General features: G+C 37.9%; 2 protein-coding genes across 3 annotated transcripts; both read left to right on the top strand.

Annotated features, from left to right (window-relative positions):
- The first annotated feature begins 3,526 nt into the window (after positions 1-3,526).
- Positions 3,527-7,047, top strand: LOC143889187 (plasmodesmata-located protein 2-like). The gene is made up of 3 exons (XM_077393384.1): positions 3,527-4,412; positions 6,536-6,649; positions 6,807-7,047. The coding sequence occupies exons 1-3, from the start codon at positions 3,692-3,694 to the stop codon at positions 6,812-6,814; spliced, it is 843 nt and encodes a 280-aa protein (XP_077249499.1). The 5' UTR covers positions 3,527-3,691; the 3' UTR covers positions 6,815-7,047.
- A 2,750-nt stretch (positions 7,048-9,797) lies between these two features.
- LOC143890148 (TLD-domain containing nucleolar protein) lies at positions 9,798-18,708 on the top strand. Of its 2 annotated transcripts, XM_077394725.1 has the most exons (8): positions 9,798-10,138; positions 14,615-15,123; positions 15,226-15,298; positions 15,505-15,585; positions 15,690-15,753; positions 17,828-17,915; positions 18,085-18,169; positions 18,427-18,708. In XM_077394725.1, exons 1-8 carry the CDS (start codon positions 9,836-9,838, stop codon positions 18,463-18,465), a joined length of 1,242 nt encoding a protein of 413 aa, XP_077250840.1. In that variant the 5' UTR covers positions 9,798-9,835; the 3' UTR covers positions 18,466-18,708. The 2 variants fall into 2 exon arrangements, 1 of the variants encoding a protein (XP_077250840.1); XR_013255129.1 differs by lacking the exon at positions 18,427-18,708 and having other exon boundaries at positions 17,838-17,915.
- The last annotated feature ends 1,472 nt before the right edge of the window (positions 18,709-20,180 follow it).

Raw genomic sequence — 20,180 nt, 5'->3', positions numbered from 1 at the left:
TGGACGGTTTGGATCATCCTATAGTATGGTCCATAGAGAATTTTTTGAAAAATAAGGTACTATAAAGGCTTACACCATATAAAATCTCTGCCCTTTGCCTTTCTTATCTTTCCTCCTAATCTTCTTCACTTTCTCTCTCACTAATGCCTCCATAATAGAGGCTATGAAATTGAAATTATAACCTCGTCTAGTAGGGGCTGTGAAACTAGACATGTAACCTTTGTCAGTACGAGTAGGGGCTGTGAAACTAGACATGTAACCTTTGTCAGTAGGGGCCGTGAAACTTGGTCGTGACTATGTCTAGTATTGATGTGAAGCTAGTGTTTTGTTGTTAGCCCGTCACTATAGGAGTTGACTATGGCCATAGCTATGAATAGTGGATTGTGGACTTGTTGGATGTTTTGTATCATGAAAAATAGTTGTTATTTCCAAATTGTCTGCAATATTACTCTCATGTTTATGCCATGATACAATGCATATTTCCAAGTAACTGTTGCACGGATTTAAATGCTTGCTTATGATTTTATCAGTGTGCTTGTTCCATCTTATATAGAAACCTTGATTGCGTACTGGGCGTGGCTCTTTGGCGTAAAGTCAGGGTATGCTCCCCAGCGACGAGCGTTCAGATCCCCCCTTGTTCAACCGATGCATGTGGTCTACCGGGTGCCTGTGTGCATCCCTAGGGACTAGTCCCGCCCCACGAAGTGGGGTGGGGATACCCTATGGCATAAAAAATATAAAAAAAACCTTGATTGCGTACTGGGCGTTGGCTTATTCCACGATATCTAATGTTTTTACAGATATTGAAGAGTGGCTTTAAAGGACTTGAAGAATGACTTTAAAGGACTCGCGGGAAGGGCTAGAGAGGATTGGCTTCGTTAGAGACTATACATTTATTAGTAGACATTATTTCATTAGTTAGTAGAGAACTTATTTATTTGTTTAGTTGTGGATTGCGAGCGATGTTTGCTCGAGGATCTTTGGAGATTTATTAACTTTTGGATTATAATGGTTAATTAATGCTTTCCGTTTGTTGCTCTGTATATTTCTGATAGTTAAGCAGGTATTTGTGGATGTTTTCGGCCTTGCACGCCCATGTGGTTGTTGTTGGGGTGTGGGCGCGGGTTTAGGGCGTGACAGTGTATGATAGCTATGAAGCATTTGTAATACAATTCACCTACGATGTGTGTGATCATTCCATTAAAAAAAAGATAAACCAACTATACTTTTGATGGTTCCTTTTTATAATTAAAGGAACGCGAAAGTGAAGGGTGCCCTTACAAAACCCAGCCACAAGGGCACCCCCAATGGACCATCTCACAATGGTGCATTTATAATGGCACACAAATATGTAAAATTAAATGAATAATAAAATGCACTTTGGTGATTTTTTCCAATGGGGGCGCCCTTGTAGCTGGTTTTTACAAGGGCAACCTTCACTTTAGCATTCCAAGAAAAGCAAGAAAAAACAGCCGTTGTTGGCTCTAGCGCAAAAGCTGAATATCGTGCACTTGCTCATCTTGCAACAAAAGTAATTCAATTACTATGGTTTCTCTATGAAATGGGTGTTTTTCTCTCTCACCGTACTCTCAATTTAGATCTCTCACAATGATATCTTCCATGAACCCGCCAAACATATTGAAGTTAGAGGGCGGCCCAGTGCACGAGGCACCCGCCATTGCGGGGTCTGGGGATGGCTAGATGTACGCAGCCTTACCCTGGCTTTGCAGAGGGCTAGATGTATGCCAAACATACTGAAGTTAACTATTATTTTATCCATTATCATGTGTTGTGGAAGACCATTTCCATGACCTTTACACCATCAAAACAATAGATGGTTGATTTATCTACCAAATCTCATTATCCCTCATTTACGTTTTCTTGTTTCTAAACTTTAAATGGCATCCAAAGCATCTTGAGTTTGCTAGAGTGTTAACAGCAAGCACATTCCTTAAATAGTTTTTTGCCTGCTTAGCACATTCCTTGTATAGCATGTTGCTTGTTTAGGCTCCCATCTTCCTTCTTTGCTATCACCTAATCAAGGGATGATATTATAACTAGGGCTGCAACTCGGGTCGGGCGGGTCGGGTTTTGAAGAACCCAACCCTACCCGAGAAATATCTCGGGTCAGGTTTTTTTCCGGAAAACCCACGATTCCCAAACCCTGCCCTACCCATGTTAAATCTCGGGTCGGGTCGGGTTTTTTCACGTTGACGCAATTTTGTAATGAAAACTCTTGTTTGGCAAGGCAACTCAACTCATAGAAGTACAAAAACTCAAGCATGGCAAACTCTTTAGTGCATTAACTAATAACTAGTCCAAAGAGAATAAATTGATGCATTACCAAATGAAAAAGATTATACTCATATGAGATAAACAACAAACTATTTAGTGCATTAACTATTTAGTTGAAACTTGAAACCCTAGAGCTAAAGGGGGGAAACAAACAGGAGATGGAAAGAGCCCCCATGATTGCGTGCGTTTGTGAGTTTTACTTTTAAGTTTTCACTTTTAAAGTAACAAAGTTTTAGAAAAAAAAATACCTACTATAACTTAAGTAACTCGGGTCGGGTCGGGCCGCTTCAAACCCGGCTCGACCCGAGATTCATGCAGGCTTTTGGATCGTAGACCCGGCTCGACCCGAAACCCGATAAACATGAACCCAACCCAAGCTATTTACGGGTTGGGTCGATGCGGGTCGAGTAAAACCCAACCCAAGTTCAAGCCCTAATTATAACTACATGCAATCCCATAAGTACTAACTACACTGAATTCAGGACGAAACACCATGTTCTTCCCCCATTGCTCTAGTTTCTGTACAACACCTCTCTAGTGTCTAAAGATATATCATCTCTCTCTTTGGAAGACAAATTTCTCTTCACCGGAGTAACCCTGGAACAAATGATTCTTTATTGGATCCAACCCAATGTGAGTTCCTTACATTACAAACTATATTAGTCTCTCTGATCTTGAAAACATAGAATCAGATAACTCAAAAATCAAATTCTTTAGTCTAGTGACTTGTCCTATATATTACCTTCTCCAAAGTCCAAATCGAATTCTTTAGTCTAGTGACTTGTCATATAAAGTAATCACGTTTTCCTTGGGCCCTAATCTTCCAACGCCAAGAGATATAAAACCCTGAAACTCAGAAGGCAAATTAACTCATAAGAAAATCATAATCACAAAATTCGAATTCAAAGACGATCAGCCCAACACTTTCCTTTGTCAAACCGTCTCATCTCTTCCTCAATAAATCAGATTCTCTCCAACATACATTAATAACCCAAAACCCCTTATTCTCATTCTCCACAAATTCACGTTCAGCCCCTTAATTAACATTACTTTATCCTTATTTTATATTTTCTAATAAGAATAAGAACAAAAGACACCCATCTCTACATAAATTTGAGACAACTAAGTAGACCCACCTCCCAAAAAAAAACCCCTACCCATCCAAACCCCGTTTTCATTTCTAACCAAAACCCCACAAAACCCCTTTACCACCCATGATTTGAACAAAAGACACCCATCTCTACATAAATTTGAGACAACTAAGTAGACCCACCAAAACAAAAAGACCCACCGCCCAAAAAAAACCCTACGCTCCCAAAGCCAAAACCCCTTTTTCATTTCTTACCAAAACCCCACAAAACCCCTTTCCCACCCAAGATTTGAACCCAAACCCTAGATGGGTTTTTCCAAATCATCCTCCCTCTCCCTCTCTCTACTCTTCTTAACCATTTTCACCATCCTCATCCCTCTCTCTACCCCTGCCGACCTCTACACACTCATCTACAAGGGTTGTTCAAAGCAAAACTCTCAAGACTATACTTTCCAACAAACCCTAACCACTCTCTTCAACTCTCTCATCTCCCAATCCTCAACCTCTCACTTCTTCAAAACCACCGCCGGAGGTGGCCGGAACTCCATCTCCGGCCTATTCCAATGCCGGGGAGATATCAGCAATGCAGATTGTAACAATTGCGTGAAAATGATACCTCAAATGGCTAGCACTCTTTGCGGCCAAGCCATCGCCGGCCGGATTCATCTCACCGGATGTTACATGGTTTATCAAACCTCTGATTTTCCCCAGGGTTCTGGCACTGATTTGTTATATAAGATTTGTAGCTCAAAGGGGGCGAATTTTGAAAATAAGAGGGATACTGCTTTTGGTAATCTGGAGACTGGGATTGCAGGGGGAAGTGGTTATTATGCGACTACTTATGATTCGGTGTATGTGACAGCACAATGTGAAGGGGATTTGAGTGTTTCTGATTGTGGGGAGTGTGTTAAAGAGGCTGTGCAGAGGGCAGAGGTGGAGTGTGGGAATTCGGTTGCTGGGCAGGTTTATCTGAATAGGTGTTATATGAACTATGGGTATTACACAAATGGTGGTGGCCTTTCTTCAGGTACATTTCTGGGCTCCCCATTTCCCTTTTTTCCTTTTCTTTATGTTGTATTGTTAGGAACCCAAATCAGTTCACAACATGATGGGTCTTCTTAGAGCGGAGATCAGCATCTTGACCCACTTCGAGGGAAAGGTCAATTTTCAGGATAAGTTTCTTCATTCCTTTGAATAGTGGTACTTACTTGTTGGAAAACTTACTTGTCATTTCCTCTAAAACTCGTACTCAAGCTAATCTAGACACCTTAAACCCTTATCTCTATTTGTTTCAGATTGTGAGCCCCTCATCTGACTATTGGCTCAAAATTAAACGAAAATTTGAGCCAATAATCAGTTGGGGGCTCACAATTGGTCCTCACAATCTAAAACAAACAGGTTTGTTACAGATTGTGACTATTGGCGGTGAGGGCCCCAACTGATTCGATTAAGACTCTCACTCGGTTGTCACAATCTGAAACGAACAGGGCCTTATTCATGGACCATGTGGAAAAACGCTACAAATTACAAATATCTAAACCATAGTTTGCCAGGGTGGGAAATGGATTCAGGAAGCGAAACAAGAAATGGAAACGGGAAACGCAAGAAAAAAAATAAAGGGGAAATGAGAAACGGGAAAACAATAAAAAATCATACGAGAAACGTCTTAGAAAACACATTAGAAACGTTGAAACGATAGAGAAATGCTAATGAAAATACATGTGAAACACGAGAAAAACATGAAATATATGGTTTTGTAGATTTAAAACTTGTTAAGTTTAAGTTTCTATTTGGATATTTCTTACTTTTAGTTTTTATTACAGTATACACTTTTCCTTTTTAATATCTATTCCACAATTTTTGTGCGTGTGTTTTTTTTTTTTTTTCTAACTGATTTTCTTAAGTTTCACACATTTACCACACGTTTCACATACGTTTTCTACAAGTTTTCCATACGTTTCTCACGTATTCCATACGAATTTCTTATATGTTTCTCATGCATTTCATAAACGAGTTTCCCATCTTTTAGGGGAAATGAGTTTGCTACCTTTCCAAAACACGTCTTATGGGAAACGAGTTTCCCACCTGCCCAAGGTATTTCCCGCTACTATGATCTAAACTAATTTATTAACTCCACCCTAAGTAGGACCCATCTAGGCACGGAAGACATGCATTTGCATTTGTCCAAATCATGGATTCGATTGAATTTGGGAAATTCAATGAAATTGGTTCAAAGTGTATTTTTGATTGAGATTGCAGAATCGATTTTGATGAGGAATGTGATGTTGTGGTGAAACTATATTCTGAAACTAGTCTATTAGCCATCTTGTATAGTGTAATTGGTGAATGGGTTGTCATGGATTCATACCCATAAGTCCCACTGATTGAATTGCTTCCTTCAAACCTTTGAATGGCAGGATTGTTGGTACAGCATGCCATAAGTCCACGAATTGAGTGTAGTTTTTAGGCTATGGTGTTAGCTTAATTCAAACTTAATGTGGAAATTAAATCGTACCTTTAATAATGATGATGAGATGGAGTTGCTAAGCAATGTGTGTGATTCCACCGTTTAGAACACTGCCAATAAACACTGTCTTTCGATCACTGAAGAGATCTTCCGATCTACCCAAAGTTCAGATGCTCGGATCAATAGAATCTAGGGCTTTGCCTTAGTAGATCAGGTACCACATGGGGAAGAGCTCTAAATCACTTCTCCTTTTCTTTTAATGTGGGTTGCTCCCATTAACAACCACTTTATTATATGATTAGGGATTAGAGTTTAGTTTCCCTCCATGCACTACTCTTTCTAAACTAAGGATCTTAAGAAAGATTAGCCTTAGTTGCCCTGAACCCAGAAATTCTTAAACCTAATTAGGTTAGGTTGACAATGTGGACCACCCAAATTGGAAAACCGAAAACATTTTCAACATATATGGCACATCGTGGGTCAGTTGATAGGCAGGCTGGAATGATGGTCACGTGTATGGTTTGAGTGGTAGGAATAGTTTATAAGCCAAGCTTTGGTGTGTGGTATTTTCTTGCAAAATCAAACTCTTAATAACCACATATAGTTGATTTTGAATATTGGGTTTTGTGAAGATTCTGAAAAGGATTGGTGGTTTTCTTTGTTGTCTTCTTTGGTTGATATAGGGTCAGGGCAGCAGACAGGAAAGACAGTCGCTATTGTTGTAGGAGGGGCTGCTGCATTGGGGTTTGCGGTCATTTTTCTCCTTTTCCTTAGATCTCTGGGGAGGAAACGCGATGGTAAGTAAAGAAAATGACAGTAAAGGAGAGAGGTTATTATGTTTTTTCTACAACATAGGGAGATTGGGTTATTTGTCTATTTTGTGTTTCATTTACATGGTTGAAATTTAAACTGAAAGTAGTCAGGGTTTGTCTTTTTCTGTCTGATTTTGTGCAGATTATTGAGAGGATGGATCTGTGCATTTTTGGTAGATTTTGTGTATTGCATTTTTTGGGTGGTGAACTGAGGGAGAAATGGAATAGAAATGGGTTTTTTGGGAGAGAGGGAGTTTGTTGTGAAGCATTTGAGAGTGGTGTGTGTAAGGAAGAATGAATGTCTGTCACTTTGGTTAAGTGGTGGAAGAGGGGATTTTCAATTTTGGCTTTTTTTCTCATGCATGTAGGATTTTTTTTTTTTTCTTTTCCAGATGACTTTGTACTTGTAGGCTCTTTTCTCTTGGATAAAAATGTTTTAGTGTTGAATGCGTGGGTTAAATAATATAATGGGGTTCATATTGTTGGGAAATCCATAGCCATGTCACATTAGAGTGTTGTCACAAAAATCATCTCGATGATCTTAACCCTCCAATCTGTAGGGGTGTAAGATGGACGACACGATACTAGAACCCTTTATAAATTGGAGGGTTAAGATCATACTATGGAGATGATTTTCTGGGTACGGCGTATCTAAGCAGGCCCAACGAATTATCGGTTTGGATTCCCCCATAATGTAGTCCCCACTATACTGCGCTTGCATCAACGTGCTCACAGTATAAAAAGTTAAAAGCCCACTAACAATTAACCCTCTAAATTGTAGCTGTGAATCATTGCTTCTTTGTTTTCTCCATGGAGAGTTGGAATTGTCCGAAGCAGGGTTCTTATACAATGGACGTGCATTATGTTTCTACAAAAAGATACGTTCAGCAAAAGTATGAAGACACTAGCTCAATTATCTGAAGTCTGAACCATTTGTTTTTTGTTAAGCTCAGCGATAGATATAGATGAATCATGGAGCAAAATTCACCCTTTTAAGATAATTCCATGGTTTCGAATTTCGGTTTCAGAATGTGTTTTGGTCCTCACCGAAATTTCGGCTGAAATCTGATGAAACAATTTAAAATAATATTTTATTTAAAACACAATTTCGGTTGAAATTTTGGGAAATTATTATTTAATTAGAAAATTCTAGATTTTTGGGTTGAAAGTCCTTAAATTTCTTCGGAAAAACGAAAATTTGAAATTTCGGCCGAAAAAAAAGTAATGTTTTAGGTATGTGTGATTTCGATTTGGGTTATGACCGAAATCCGAAATTTCTTCTGTCGAAATTTAAAACCATGGATATTTCTAATCCTCCAATTGCTGACCACTAAATAGACTGTCAAAAAATATGAAGTCCTCTACAAATCTGAGTGTTAAAATCATTGAGCAAGTGGCCTCCACTTTTACCATTGAAAAGAATGGGCATCCATCATATGAAAACCTTGATATATAAGCCTATAAAATGAAGTTCCTTACATGCGCAAGTTGAAGTACAAAGTAAGGTCTACTTGTTCAATGATCCAAACTATTAGATGTGTCATAGACTAGAGGGTTAGGATCATCTGGTGCGAATGAATTTTCTCATATGACCCATCTATGACAAGAACTAAAAGATTAATGGTTTTGATTGTTCATCAAGTAGGCCCCACTGGCACTTTGGATCATTGAATAAGTGGGCCCATTCATACGTCTTTTGGCTCTCATACGTGCATAAAAAGACCCCCCCCCCCCCCCCCCCCCTTTCTAAGGAATTGATAGGTGGACAACCATATTTTGATAATGGGTGAACTCATTATCAAAACATGGCCATGCAGATAGAGTAAATTTTTTATCTGATTAGACAGACTTGTGTTATTATCTACTATGATCTATCGACAACGTTATCTTTACAGCACAAAAGCATCTACTTTGTTGTTGGCCCAATGAAAATGGTGCCTTCGTGAAGGCTTTTAAGCCATAAAGAGAACCTTTTTTCTCTCCTTTTTTTTTCAAATTTTAAAAGTACCTTCACTTGTCATATCTTTAGAAACGTATGCTAATGTAACCATCATGGTTTTAAACATTATTAGGAGGTCTATACATCTCCTAAGCATTTTTCTTTGAAAGATAAACGGATTTATTAAGAGAAAAGCAGAATAGATCGAAACAAAGAAAATATGGGACAAGACGTGCCCACCAATATATACAGCAAATCCATCAAGAACAGAAAACCCCAAACAAAACCGCTCAGGCGCTCACCCTCCTTAGCCTCAAACCTCTAACTAAACCTTCAATACTGCTTTCATCACAACCAACTGCACTTACATGCAAACTCTATTCCTTTCCGTTTCCTGCGCGCAACTGAACAGGCCCTATGTGTTTATCTTGAACTCCTCTTGTACTTGTATTTCTATCAATAAAATTTCAAGTGCCGCCCTCAGTTCCAAGATAAATTCCGCGATTTTATTTTTATTTTTTTAATCTTAACCTCCTCCATATCCACAAATCATCAATTAGCAACCTCTACCCATTCTTTTTCCGATTCTTTTGCCAACTTATCGCATTCATTTGCTAATCTCTTCATAAGATGGAAATTGAATCCAACTCACATAATTAGATCTGTGTTTGCTTGCTTTACTGCTAGCCCAAGCTAAATTTGCAGAGTCACCTTCTATTACTAAGGGGCCAGTCATAAACTTAGTATACCATTCCGGGCTATAGAGCTGCCATTTAATGAGTTTTCTTATCCGAGGCACCACATAAATTTGAGTAACGAGAATATATATGATGGGTGGCTGTGAAAACACGTGAAGTCTAAAAAAGTAGGTACGGCCCACTCTATATGATGATCCAAGCTGTTCATTTGTTCGAGCACAGCGTAAATAGGTTGTGCCCTAAAAATCATTTCCATAGGATGATCCTAACCCTCCGATCTGAGCTGATATGAATACGGAGATTACCAAAAAATCATTTATGGAATCTTCTACAGATCATTTCATTGGAGAATGAAGAGCTATTATATAAAGCTAACATCATCTGTACGATGGGCCCCCCACAAGATGAATGGTCTAGATCGTGTCCGTGGGACCCAATCACAATTGTGTCTCTATTTTGCCGGGTCTTATGTTCTAGCCTCGTGGGCATAGGGACAAATAGCCGACAATCACTCTCGTCTGTCAAAAAAGTCATATGAAAAACCATATACATGCGTTTAAAGAAGAAAAATGCGTTCTTAACTGCACACCGCATCTAACTTTCCTTGCCGTTGCTTCTCAATCATTTCCATTTTTCCCCAATGTCCTTAAATTAGGGTTTCTTTCATGGAAATTAGGGTTAGGGTTTCTTCCTACTCTGTCTCTCATTTTCGCCATTAAAACAATGCAGTCATGGAAAGAAAAAGTCTCCGAAAAGCTCTCCCGGATTCTGGCGGACTCTCCGTCCTCTTCATCGAACACTGCCAGAGATTCTCCCGTCGTTCGACCTGAACCAGCGGTATATTTTTTTTTTAGGGTTTTTTCCCTAAAAATGAAATAAATGGGCGTGTTTTTCATTGATTTTTTTTATTAAGGTTTTTCATTAATTTCTTTCGGATGCATTTGTTTATTGATTTCCTTTTTTTTGCCCTAGTTTCAAATATCCGTTTAATTCGCGAAACAATTGATTGATTTGAATTTCTTTTAATTTCATTGGATTAGATCGTGAAGTTTGCAAGTTAATGTGATATATGATCTGATCTTTGGCAGCGGTTAGATTTGTGTTTCGAATCATGAATTTTAACATGTTTGATAAAGATAATCATAGGTTTTTCTTTTGTTTAATTTCTTGATGTAGCGGAATGCCGATTTTTTTATATATGAGATGAGTTGAGATTTCTTTGTGTGGCAAAATTTTCGAAATGTTTGATTTGGATCATTCATATTTGTGAGCCGATCTGTTCATGTTTTTATTGAGCAGTGAGCTATATTCTTTATTGCTAGCCCAATTTTCATTATGCATTTTAAACATTGTAGATCTGACTATATTGGCATACAATCTTTATGTTACTTATATTGAATTGAATGTCATTCTCCACTCCAAATATGATGTTCAGATTTAGAGGAGACCAACTGCTACCTGCCTAGTATAAGATCATTAAAATAATCATGGAACTGCCTCTGTCATTAATCCCCCCACAATTTTTTTGGAGTGTAGTAGTAGAGACTAGAGAGGAAACTTCGCCACATTGTGACGATTATGCACCGTCATTTACTTTCCTCTGTTATATGTCGTAAGGTCATTCTAAGTGGCTTTATTGGCTCACCAGTTGCCTAGCAACATTCATCATCAGTTAGCAACTTCTACCAATTAACATGATTTTGGTTTTATACTCATTGTACCCACCTTAATGGGAAATAGCACTATGATCTCTGTAATTGCGTGCGTTGTATATGCATTTCCAGTCGTGTCACTTTCCTATGGAGGCTTTGCTTCTAACACATGTGCTTCTATAGATGCTTCTATAGGTAGATATGCTTGGTCTTCCTTTAATCACGAACTATTGATGCTCTTTGTCAGAAAAAATTACATTCAGATGTTGCAGCGATCCTCTCATGCCAGTTTCTCATTTGTATTTGACATTATCAATGTGCACTTTTTCTTTGACTCTTCCGATGACACTTTCTATAGATCTAGTTTTTCCACAGTTGTTCTCTGGTGGGCCTCTTGAGTTCTTGTCTCTTTGACCATTTGATGTCATTTCTCTGATTATTTTCTCCTTTACACAGACTTTCCTTTGCTTGATTTGATTATGTGCAGTGAGGCAGCATCTAAGATTTTATTATTTGTTGCATTCATGTTGGGGAGTTTTGTGTTCCATGATCAAAGGCACATTTCAGTCATGGTTTTCACCCTAGTGAGTGATACAAGGTGGATTTGGAAATAAGCTGGTTGCTTTAGGAATTTTATGTTAGTTATAATTAGGAGTATGAAGACAACTGCTCCAGTGCCCACCGAATGTATGCGACTTCTCATACCCAAAAGGAGAAAATGGTGGTAATGTTGGTTCTCAGTCTTGAGGGGTGGGTTCCTAATACCGAAATGTCCACCGTGCACGAAGACATCTGCACGAGCACCCACCAAAAGCATATCACGCTCGTCCTCATTCTCTTTCACAAATACCAGTGCCTCAACGGCGACATGGAATTCCTCAGCCATGAATAACCTCCATTTCCTCTGCCATGCCCCCTTTCCTTCGCCATTCTCTTCGATCGCGACCTTGATGGCGCCACCTAGATCTCCGCTGGCGACATCTCTTTCTCCACTCTCTACCTTTTTTTTTTGTCCGCAAGGGCCCTCGCTTACCATGCTTGCTCTGCTGAGTTAATTATCGATTTCTAGAAGTACATCTTCTAAGGCTCCATTTCCTTGATAACGTATGAGGAGAAGCTGATGGGGAGCGTGGTGGAAAACGCTAGTGTTGTGAAAGGGATTGAGTTAGCAATTGTAACTGCAAGTCTCATTGTTGTGTTCCAGACACACCACTAGCCATTTCCTTCTAAGGCTCCATTTCCTTGATAACGTATGATGTTCCAGACACACCACTAGCCATATGCGTTAGTTACACTGGGAGCTCAATACTTGTTGTTGTGTTCTGGGATTGAGTTAGCAATTGTAACTGCAAGTCTCGTCCTACGGTTTGCAAAAAGAGAAAGATTGTATAGGCAAGAATTCTGACCGAAAGGAGAAACAATAGAGAGGCTGGATATCTGATAATCCGCTGGGTAATTATTACTGGAACAGCTCATCAATGGCAGAAAATGTCATATAAGGTTGTGCCCTAGTGACTCTAAGGCGTGCATATCGCCGACATATATTCAAAGTTCAATTGTTGCAACTTATGTCATTAGAGCCATCTATGATGAGCCTTTTACTAATAATGTGAAATAAACATAACTTAAGTAAAGGAATTGCACTGGAATGATGGCATAAATCTAAATTAAACTATATAAAATCTTGAGTCACAAGTGATATTTCTAACTCTCAGAAATGTGAGTACTTTGGCTAACTAAATCTATTCCCCCCCCACCTCCAAAAAAAAAGAAAGACCCCAATCGAAAGAAAAAGAAAAAGAAAAAGGAAAGAAAGGGATGAAAAGGAAAAATCCACACACATAGTGCTTTTTTCTATAGAAAATGAACCATATCCAAATTTGATTGCTTAGTGCTCTCTTTTTGCATAGCCTTTTGATTTTTTTGTATTGGGGAATATAATTCTTTTTCTGAATGTGAGGAGGTTAGATGCAGAAAAATTATTCTAGGATAAAATCTCTGAAGAGGATAATCAACACTCTGGGATTTTAGCAAGAGAACTAACAGGAATATAAGAGATGAACATTACTTCCTTGAATGTATTAGGGCCTGATGTAGTGGGGAGATGACTAGAATCATTAGCAAAGTTTAAACAATATCTGTTTCTACTGATACACAGACATGGTCTTCAAAAAACAATGAGGCAGCACTTTTTATATGGACTCCAGATTGTTAAAGTACTCAATTACAGTTAATATGCCTTATTTCAGTTACATGATTTCTTCGTCAAGTTGGAAACAGAACAATTCATCATCCACAACCCGCTGAAGTCTCTTTTTCTTGTCCCCTGGATAGGAAATAATCCCCGTTATGTGTCCCCATAATGTTTTTGGAAATGGCAACTTGCCCAAATTGAACCAACAAAATGCAATTTCTTCTGCATTTTTGTGACAACGATCGGAGCCCATCTTGCTTCCACTCTATCTTTCCGATATGATTAAAGTTTCATAAGACTGGATGCCAACTTAAATGTCATCCTTGTCTATCACGGAAGAGAGATGCAGACAATAAAATGGAAGAACCAAGAGTTATAATATCTACAACCTGCTTCAATTGTTGTGTGACTTCCCAAAATGTCTTATGAATATCTTAGTTTCGTTAATATATCTTGCCATTCAGACACACACACACACAGAGACGCATATGCACACACACACACACACATATAGGCTACTGATATTGGCACTACCATACTTTGATAATGGTGCTAACTCACCTTATCTTTTCTTTTTTTTAATTGGCTGCTGAGAGCTTTTTGGGAATTGTAACAGCCTTTGACAGCTGCTTAAATAGACAAAATGAGTATATTTAAGCTACTGATATTGGCACTACCATGTTTTGATAATTGTGCAAACTCACCTTGTCTTTTCTTTTTTAATTGTCTGGTGAGAGCTTTTGAGAATTGTAGCAGCCTTTGACAGCTGGTTAAATAGACAAAATGATCGGAACACTGTCCAACCTACATGAAAATTTGTGGGGAACGTGATTGCATCACACTCCCTAGCTGTACAAAAAATTTGGAATGTAACTCCAACCTCCATAGGTTAAAGCACTAGACCCTCAGGGTAGGGAAACTGTGAGGATTAAAGAGGCCCCAACGTTTCTCTGATTGTTGCCAGGTGAAATTTTGAAGGGAGATGAGAGTGAATAGGAAAAATATTTGTATCCTTAACTTGGAGTTGGAGCTCATTGACATAAATAAGATGTGAATAAAAATATATAAAATAGCACAATTCTACCCTTGTGTATAAGAGGAATATGGAAGGTGAGTTATAAACACTCTAAACGTATATCACTGCTACTTTTAAGGATAACAAAAAAATTGTTAAGCAAAACGAGAATTACAAAAGGGTATATCAGTAATAGGCAGACCATGACTTGTAACTTTGTTTCTACTTCTTTATTACTACTCTTCATATCAAATAAATTTTTTCAGGTTTGATCGCATCATGTCTCCATTCCTATTTACTTGAGACGGTTTATTGTAGAAATTGAGATCTTCCAATGATTGTCTGAAATGAATAGTCACCTGCTCATAATCTCCATTTCACATATTTTGTTTGGTTACTGGACAACTTTCTTTTGTATTTCCAATTCTGACATGAAGCTTTTACATGCTTAGGGTATGCTTTCATCGGAGGAATCACATCGTCCCGAGTCACCTTCTTTCTCGTCATTGGTTTTATCTCTTCTTCCTACAGTGAGCACCGGTTTCAATGGATACAAATCGGACAAGCTCACTAGTCAGCCTGATACACCACCGTCATCATTTCGACTGCTTACTAGTAGATGGAAAAGCAAAAGGTTTGCTTGGAGAGATAGACCACTAGATTTCAATGAGGAATTTGGAATTGAGCACGGAAGCTATGAAACCCTTGAGAACTGTGATGACGATATAGACCAGGTTTCTGAAAGGGGCATCAATAATTCTGATAAATTCGAAGAAGCAGTTTCTGAAAGGGGCATCAATGATTCTGATAAATTCGAAGAAGCATCGACCTCACTTAATGATGACAAGTTTCTTCGTGTTCTTTTGGATGAGTCTTCATTTATAACCTCGGATTTGTATGAATTCTTGCATTCATCCCTTCCTAATATAGTGAAAGGCTGCCAATGGGTATTGCTTTATAGGTAAGTTATCGATAAAGAGATTTTTTCCTTGTACATTTACTAACTGTATTTTTATGTTCTGTTACTGATTTAGTGTTGCTCCACCATTCAAATGAAGGGCAGCACGTTGAAACATGGAATATCACTCCGTACACTTCTTCGTAAGAGTGTTGATCTCCCTGGACCTTGTTTATTGGTAAGTCCAACTGCTATTCTATACTCTATATTCAAATAGAAGCTCCTTGCAGTGTTAACACTGGACTATTTTGAGTGAGGCAATGTTGTTTCACTTGTTAGATTTTCTACTGTGTGAACTTGTTGCAAAATGTTTTAGTTTCTCGTAGAATACTTGATTTCACTTGGAATAGAAAGCTCACATGAAGAATGTTTTGTGCCTTCCAGATTGTTGGAGATAGAAAAGGTGCTGTATTTGGTGGGCTGCTAGAATGCCCCCTAAATCCTACAGCAAAAAGAAAATATCAAGTAAGATATTATGATCTCCTTCATTATGATTTGACTCTGTTGCTTGTTCGCTTGTTTTACTTATTGTGCTAACCTAGATGCCTTTTATCACATTTTGCTGACAGGGAACGAACCAAACATTTGTATTCACAACAATATATGGTGAACCAAGGCTATTCAGAGCAACTGGTATACATTTCACTTGTGGACATTTGTGCTTGTTCTTCCTAGTAAAACCATATACTGTGACCATATCCAACTTTTTCCTTATAGCATATAAAGCTTACTGTTTTACTTCTACTAAAAAATTTAAACTACCTTGTGTTGAAAGGCGGCTGCCCAGTGATATTGGGAGATATTGTTTGATCTCCTAGTTTTAGAATCCAGATAATGGAATTCAATATTGATTTAACTGAACATTTTACAAGAAGCACTACAGATACAAATAAGGGAAATGATTAACCTGCAGAACTTATGTATGTCACTATTAAATTTTTAATATTTGCTATCCGAACTATCAACATTGAAGAAATCTCCTTCCAGGTTACGATCCCAGCACTGTAGTGGCTTCACTATTTGATACACTTGTAGTTGTTTTTTCTATTCTATGGGATGAAGTGAAGGCTGTGAATATTTTTCTCAGCTTCATCCCTTCTGCATACTTTAATTCCCATCTCTCTTCTAACCACTGAGATGATCCACTCGAGGATATCAAGATTCACATGGAACCAAAATTATGGATCCGACCTTTGTCCTTATCTTATCTTTACTTGTCAGAGGGTCACAGCTGTAAATGCATGGGCCTGTTGTCATTTTTTTATGTTTAATTTTTTTACGCGTAAACATGCAATCAGAAAACTCCTTGTGGTGGGGGACCATCCAAATTGACATGAAGAATCAAGGAGTTAAGAAGATGAGTCACATCATTAGTGTTAAAAGGGTTTTATTTAGTTTGTAGACTGTTATTCACTTATTTGTGCATGTTTAAGTCATAAGAGGCTATTAGTCTTTTTTCATCAAAATAAATAGGCCGCACACATGTATTGAGAATTTAAATGGGAGCAAGTCTTTAAGTCCTTAGAAAGGGAGTAGTTTCATCCTTAATTCTAAAATTATCTTTGTTTATTCCATTCTTTGTCTTCTTCTTTCTCATCATTGTTGTTTTTTCAACTATTGAAAATTTCAGGATATAAAATATTTTAAATAATGTTTTGGTGCAGCTTCTAATGATCACTGCTTTCTTCATTCTCTAACTATAGGCACTAATATGACATTGTCTCTTTCTAGGAAAAAAAAAGCAAGAAAGGATTGTTGATAATCCAAAGAATTTGAAAACTCCTGACATAAGAATGGCTTGGAAGTTTAGGTAGAATTTTTATATACCATGCAACGTCTTTTAGTCTCCACTATCAAGGTATAATGAAGTTGATTGAGTCAAAATCAATGTTTTCATAGGCAAAAGACGTAAGGCGATGAATTTTTTTCTCGAGACGTGAGCCGTGAGGTGCTAGCTGTAAGCCTCAATTTTCTAAAATTTTAATTAAAAAATAAAAAAAATATGAAAAGTATTAAAAATACTAAAAATATTTAAATACATATACCTCATTTCCCATAAAATATCTAACCATCATTACACTAATAAAATAAAGTATCTAACTATCATTATTAAGTTACCAAACAAATAATACAAAGAAGACAGAGATGGGTGATTAACAAGTTTATAGTTTTTTTTTTGTTGAATGGTAGAGAATTTCATTAATAGCAAGCAATGACCAGTTCAGTAAATGTGAAAAAGAAAAAAAAGAACACAATGGAAAAACATTAGGGCCGCCACTGTTACAGGCTTGAAAGCCATATGCTTTTTCATTAAAGGCATGCACCTTAAGTGAAAGGCATACAACTTTCATGCCTTTTCACAGCTTCTCCCAATTGGCATAACACCATTTTCTTCGCTACTTGAGACCCCACTTTTGTCTTTGTTTTTGCAAGGTGATGCACACAAGTTTAATGTGTTCAGACATGGACAAAGGCAATATATCTATACGTCGATGTGACATTGAAAAATACTTAGCAGATTTTATTTTATTTTTGATGACATAGGGTATCCCCACCCCATTTTAGGGCGGGACTAATCCCTACGGATACTTAGCAGAAATATTGAATAATTGGATTTTATTCTTTTCTCCTCATGTCATCCATATTAAGAACATAGTCTGTTTATTCCCTTCTACCCTAGTTATATAACATTATTTGCTTGGCATAGGTGCAAACAGATATTACTACTTATGTTTGAATGACTTGTTGGCACTTGGTGGGGGAGGCAACTTTGCACTATGCTTGGATGGAGATTTGTAAGTTCTTTACTTTCTCAGTGTTTAAATTCAGAAATGTCCCTCCCTTGCTTGGATTAGAAATTCCCAAACTGCAGAGCAGATGAATTTGTCGAACCTTAGTGAAGGTAGATTACAAGATAGATCTTTTTTCAGTCTTGTAAACTTTTTAAGAACTCTCTTTAAATAGGTTACGTGGAACGAGTGGGCCATGTGAAACCTTTGGGAACTTGTGCTTGGCTCATAATCCGGAGTTCGAACTTAAAAATGTTGAGGTAATGTTTACATAGACTAATCTCATTGAAAAATGTTGAACTGAAGATAAATTCATCTTTCTCATTTTACCCCAACTTAATAACCAATGTGCAGCATTTGGATGTCTATGTATTTATTCTAGTTTGCCGCATGTTTATAATATTTTTAACTATTCAACCATTAATGCTAATCTCTGGCTTGGTCCTAACATCCTTGTTTAGTAGTAATAGCAATCTGATTTCTTCTCTCTATTCATTGCTGCTCTTCATTTCTGCAGTTGTGGGGATTTACACATTCAACACGCTATCTTTCCTAACTGGAGGTGCAATTATAGGCACCTAATATGTATTCCTGTCATCCTATAATATCATTCTTTATTCTTTATTTCTATGTGATTGAAGGGTTTATGTAATTTTAATTTATTTTCTGGTTTGTCAAAGCTCAGAACAAGTTGCAGAAGTACAGAACTATAGTGTAAGTGTCATAATCCCTTCTTGTATCATCCAAGATTTTGTGGGTTATTATTTTATCTAATGTCGGTAACGATAATTACATCTAAGTGACACATCTCATCGAGAACAATTAAAGATATGTGGGGATTTACACATTCAACATGTCATGTTATAATTACATCAAATCCAGGCGCTTTTTTTTCTGAAATTTGACAGGAATTTTCATTGATACTGTGAAAGGTACATTGGGGACCAGAGGTCCCATCTCGTATTATTTAGCATTTGCCGAGTACGCATTCATCCGATTCCCTTTACAGTTTCCTAAGAAATAGCCCCAAAATAACCCACCAACTCCCTATGGTTTAGGCCATGTTTTGCACAATTAAAACTCTCAGCCCTAGATCCCTTTGAAACCCAGCCACTTACCATGGTTCTTAGCCGGATACACCAGATTTCTAGGCTGCGGTTCACCATCACTTCACGATAAAAACTCCTTTTAACAGAACCGAGTACCTCTCTCACCTTGGCTTTCTTTAACCATTAGCCACCCAAGAACCAATCAATCAACATCCATTGAGCCCAAAACACATATTTCCCAGCCCACTCATCCTAACAGTCACTTCAAGTTCCTTTGTTAGCCCAAGAACCCAAAATACTCTTTAGTTTAACTACCCACAACCAATACCTAGCCACCACCCCATAGTTATACTAACTATCTTCAACCGAAGCCCATATCATTAATTTTTTACCCACACTCGACTCAAACCAACAGCCTTGTTTCCCTCATCCAACCTAAAAGTCACCCTCACCATTAATCTGAATCCTTAAAAGTTCCCTTGTCACCCATGGATCTATCGTTTGTTCTGCCCCCCTTTGGGTATGGAAATTGCGAAAAGGCGTGTTTAGTATGGATTGATGCAACTGAGGGAACCAGAGAAACTCGCCAGAACTTCGCCGGACGGCAAAAAACGAAAAGGACCCCTCAATAAACCCTAATTGGCACGAAGACATAAACGAACACAGATCCGAAATAAGACTTCCATTAAAACTTATTCTTACCTCAAATTCGTCTCATTCCAACGTTAGAAAAGACTCCGACGGCTCTTGGTTTTCACCAGGAACGATTCCTCCCTCTTGATTTAGGGTTTCTGATGGAGAGAGAGAGAGAGAGAGAGAGAGAGAGAGAGAGATGTTCCTCCCTCTAATACAAAATTTTGGGGTAAATGATGAAAATACCCCCTACTAAACTAAAAACTTACGTTTGGGGGTATTTCACACCCAATGCAAAAATTTGCATCAGACATTATATGACCTCCATTGCATAGAAGAATATATAGCGAGAGAGAGAGAGAGAGAGAGAGAGAGAGAGATGTGTGCATGTGTGAAGTCCTATGTTTTTCAAAAACTATTGTGAGGCCCACTTCATAGGATGATCTAAACTGTTCATTTGTTGGTCAACAAAGTAAATAGCTTGTACCCCATAGGAAAATTCTAACCCTCCAATCAATAGAGGTTTTTATAATGTTGTGGGCCCATACAGATCGAAGGGTTTGGAAACCAGATATGATGTTTACCGACA

Source organism: Tasmannia lanceolata, unplaced genomic scaffold (genome assembly GCF_043159265.1).
Source record: "Tasmannia lanceolata isolate RefF3 unplaced genomic scaffold, GAP_Taslan_0.1 ptg000013l, whole genome shotgun sequence".
Taxonomy (NCBI): Eukaryota; Viridiplantae; Streptophyta; class Magnoliopsida; order Canellales; family Winteraceae; genus Tasmannia; species Tasmannia lanceolata.
This window is presented reverse-complemented; position numbering and strand designations above follow the sequence as displayed.

Coding starts and splice junctions, on each gene's coding strand:
- LOC143890148 (XM_077394725.1), top strand. CDS start 9,836: ATGAAAAACCATATACATGCGTTTAAAGAAGAAAAATGCGTTCTTAAC. Junction 15,299..15,504: donor TCCCTGGACCTTGTTTATTG/GTAAGTCCAACT, acceptor TGTGCCTTCCAG/ATTGTTGGAGATAGAAAAGG. Junction 15,754..17,827: donor AAGGCTATTCAGAGCAACTG/GTATACATTTCA, acceptor TGCTTGGCATAG/GTGCAAACAGATATTACTAC.
- LOC143889187 (XM_077393384.1), top strand. CDS start 3,692: ATGGGTTTTTCCAAATCATCCTCCCTCTCCCTCTCTCTACTCTTCTTA. Junction 4,413..6,535: donor TGGTGGTGGCCTTTCTTCAG/GTACATTTCTGG, acceptor TGGTTGATATAG/GGTCAGGGCAGCAGACAGGA.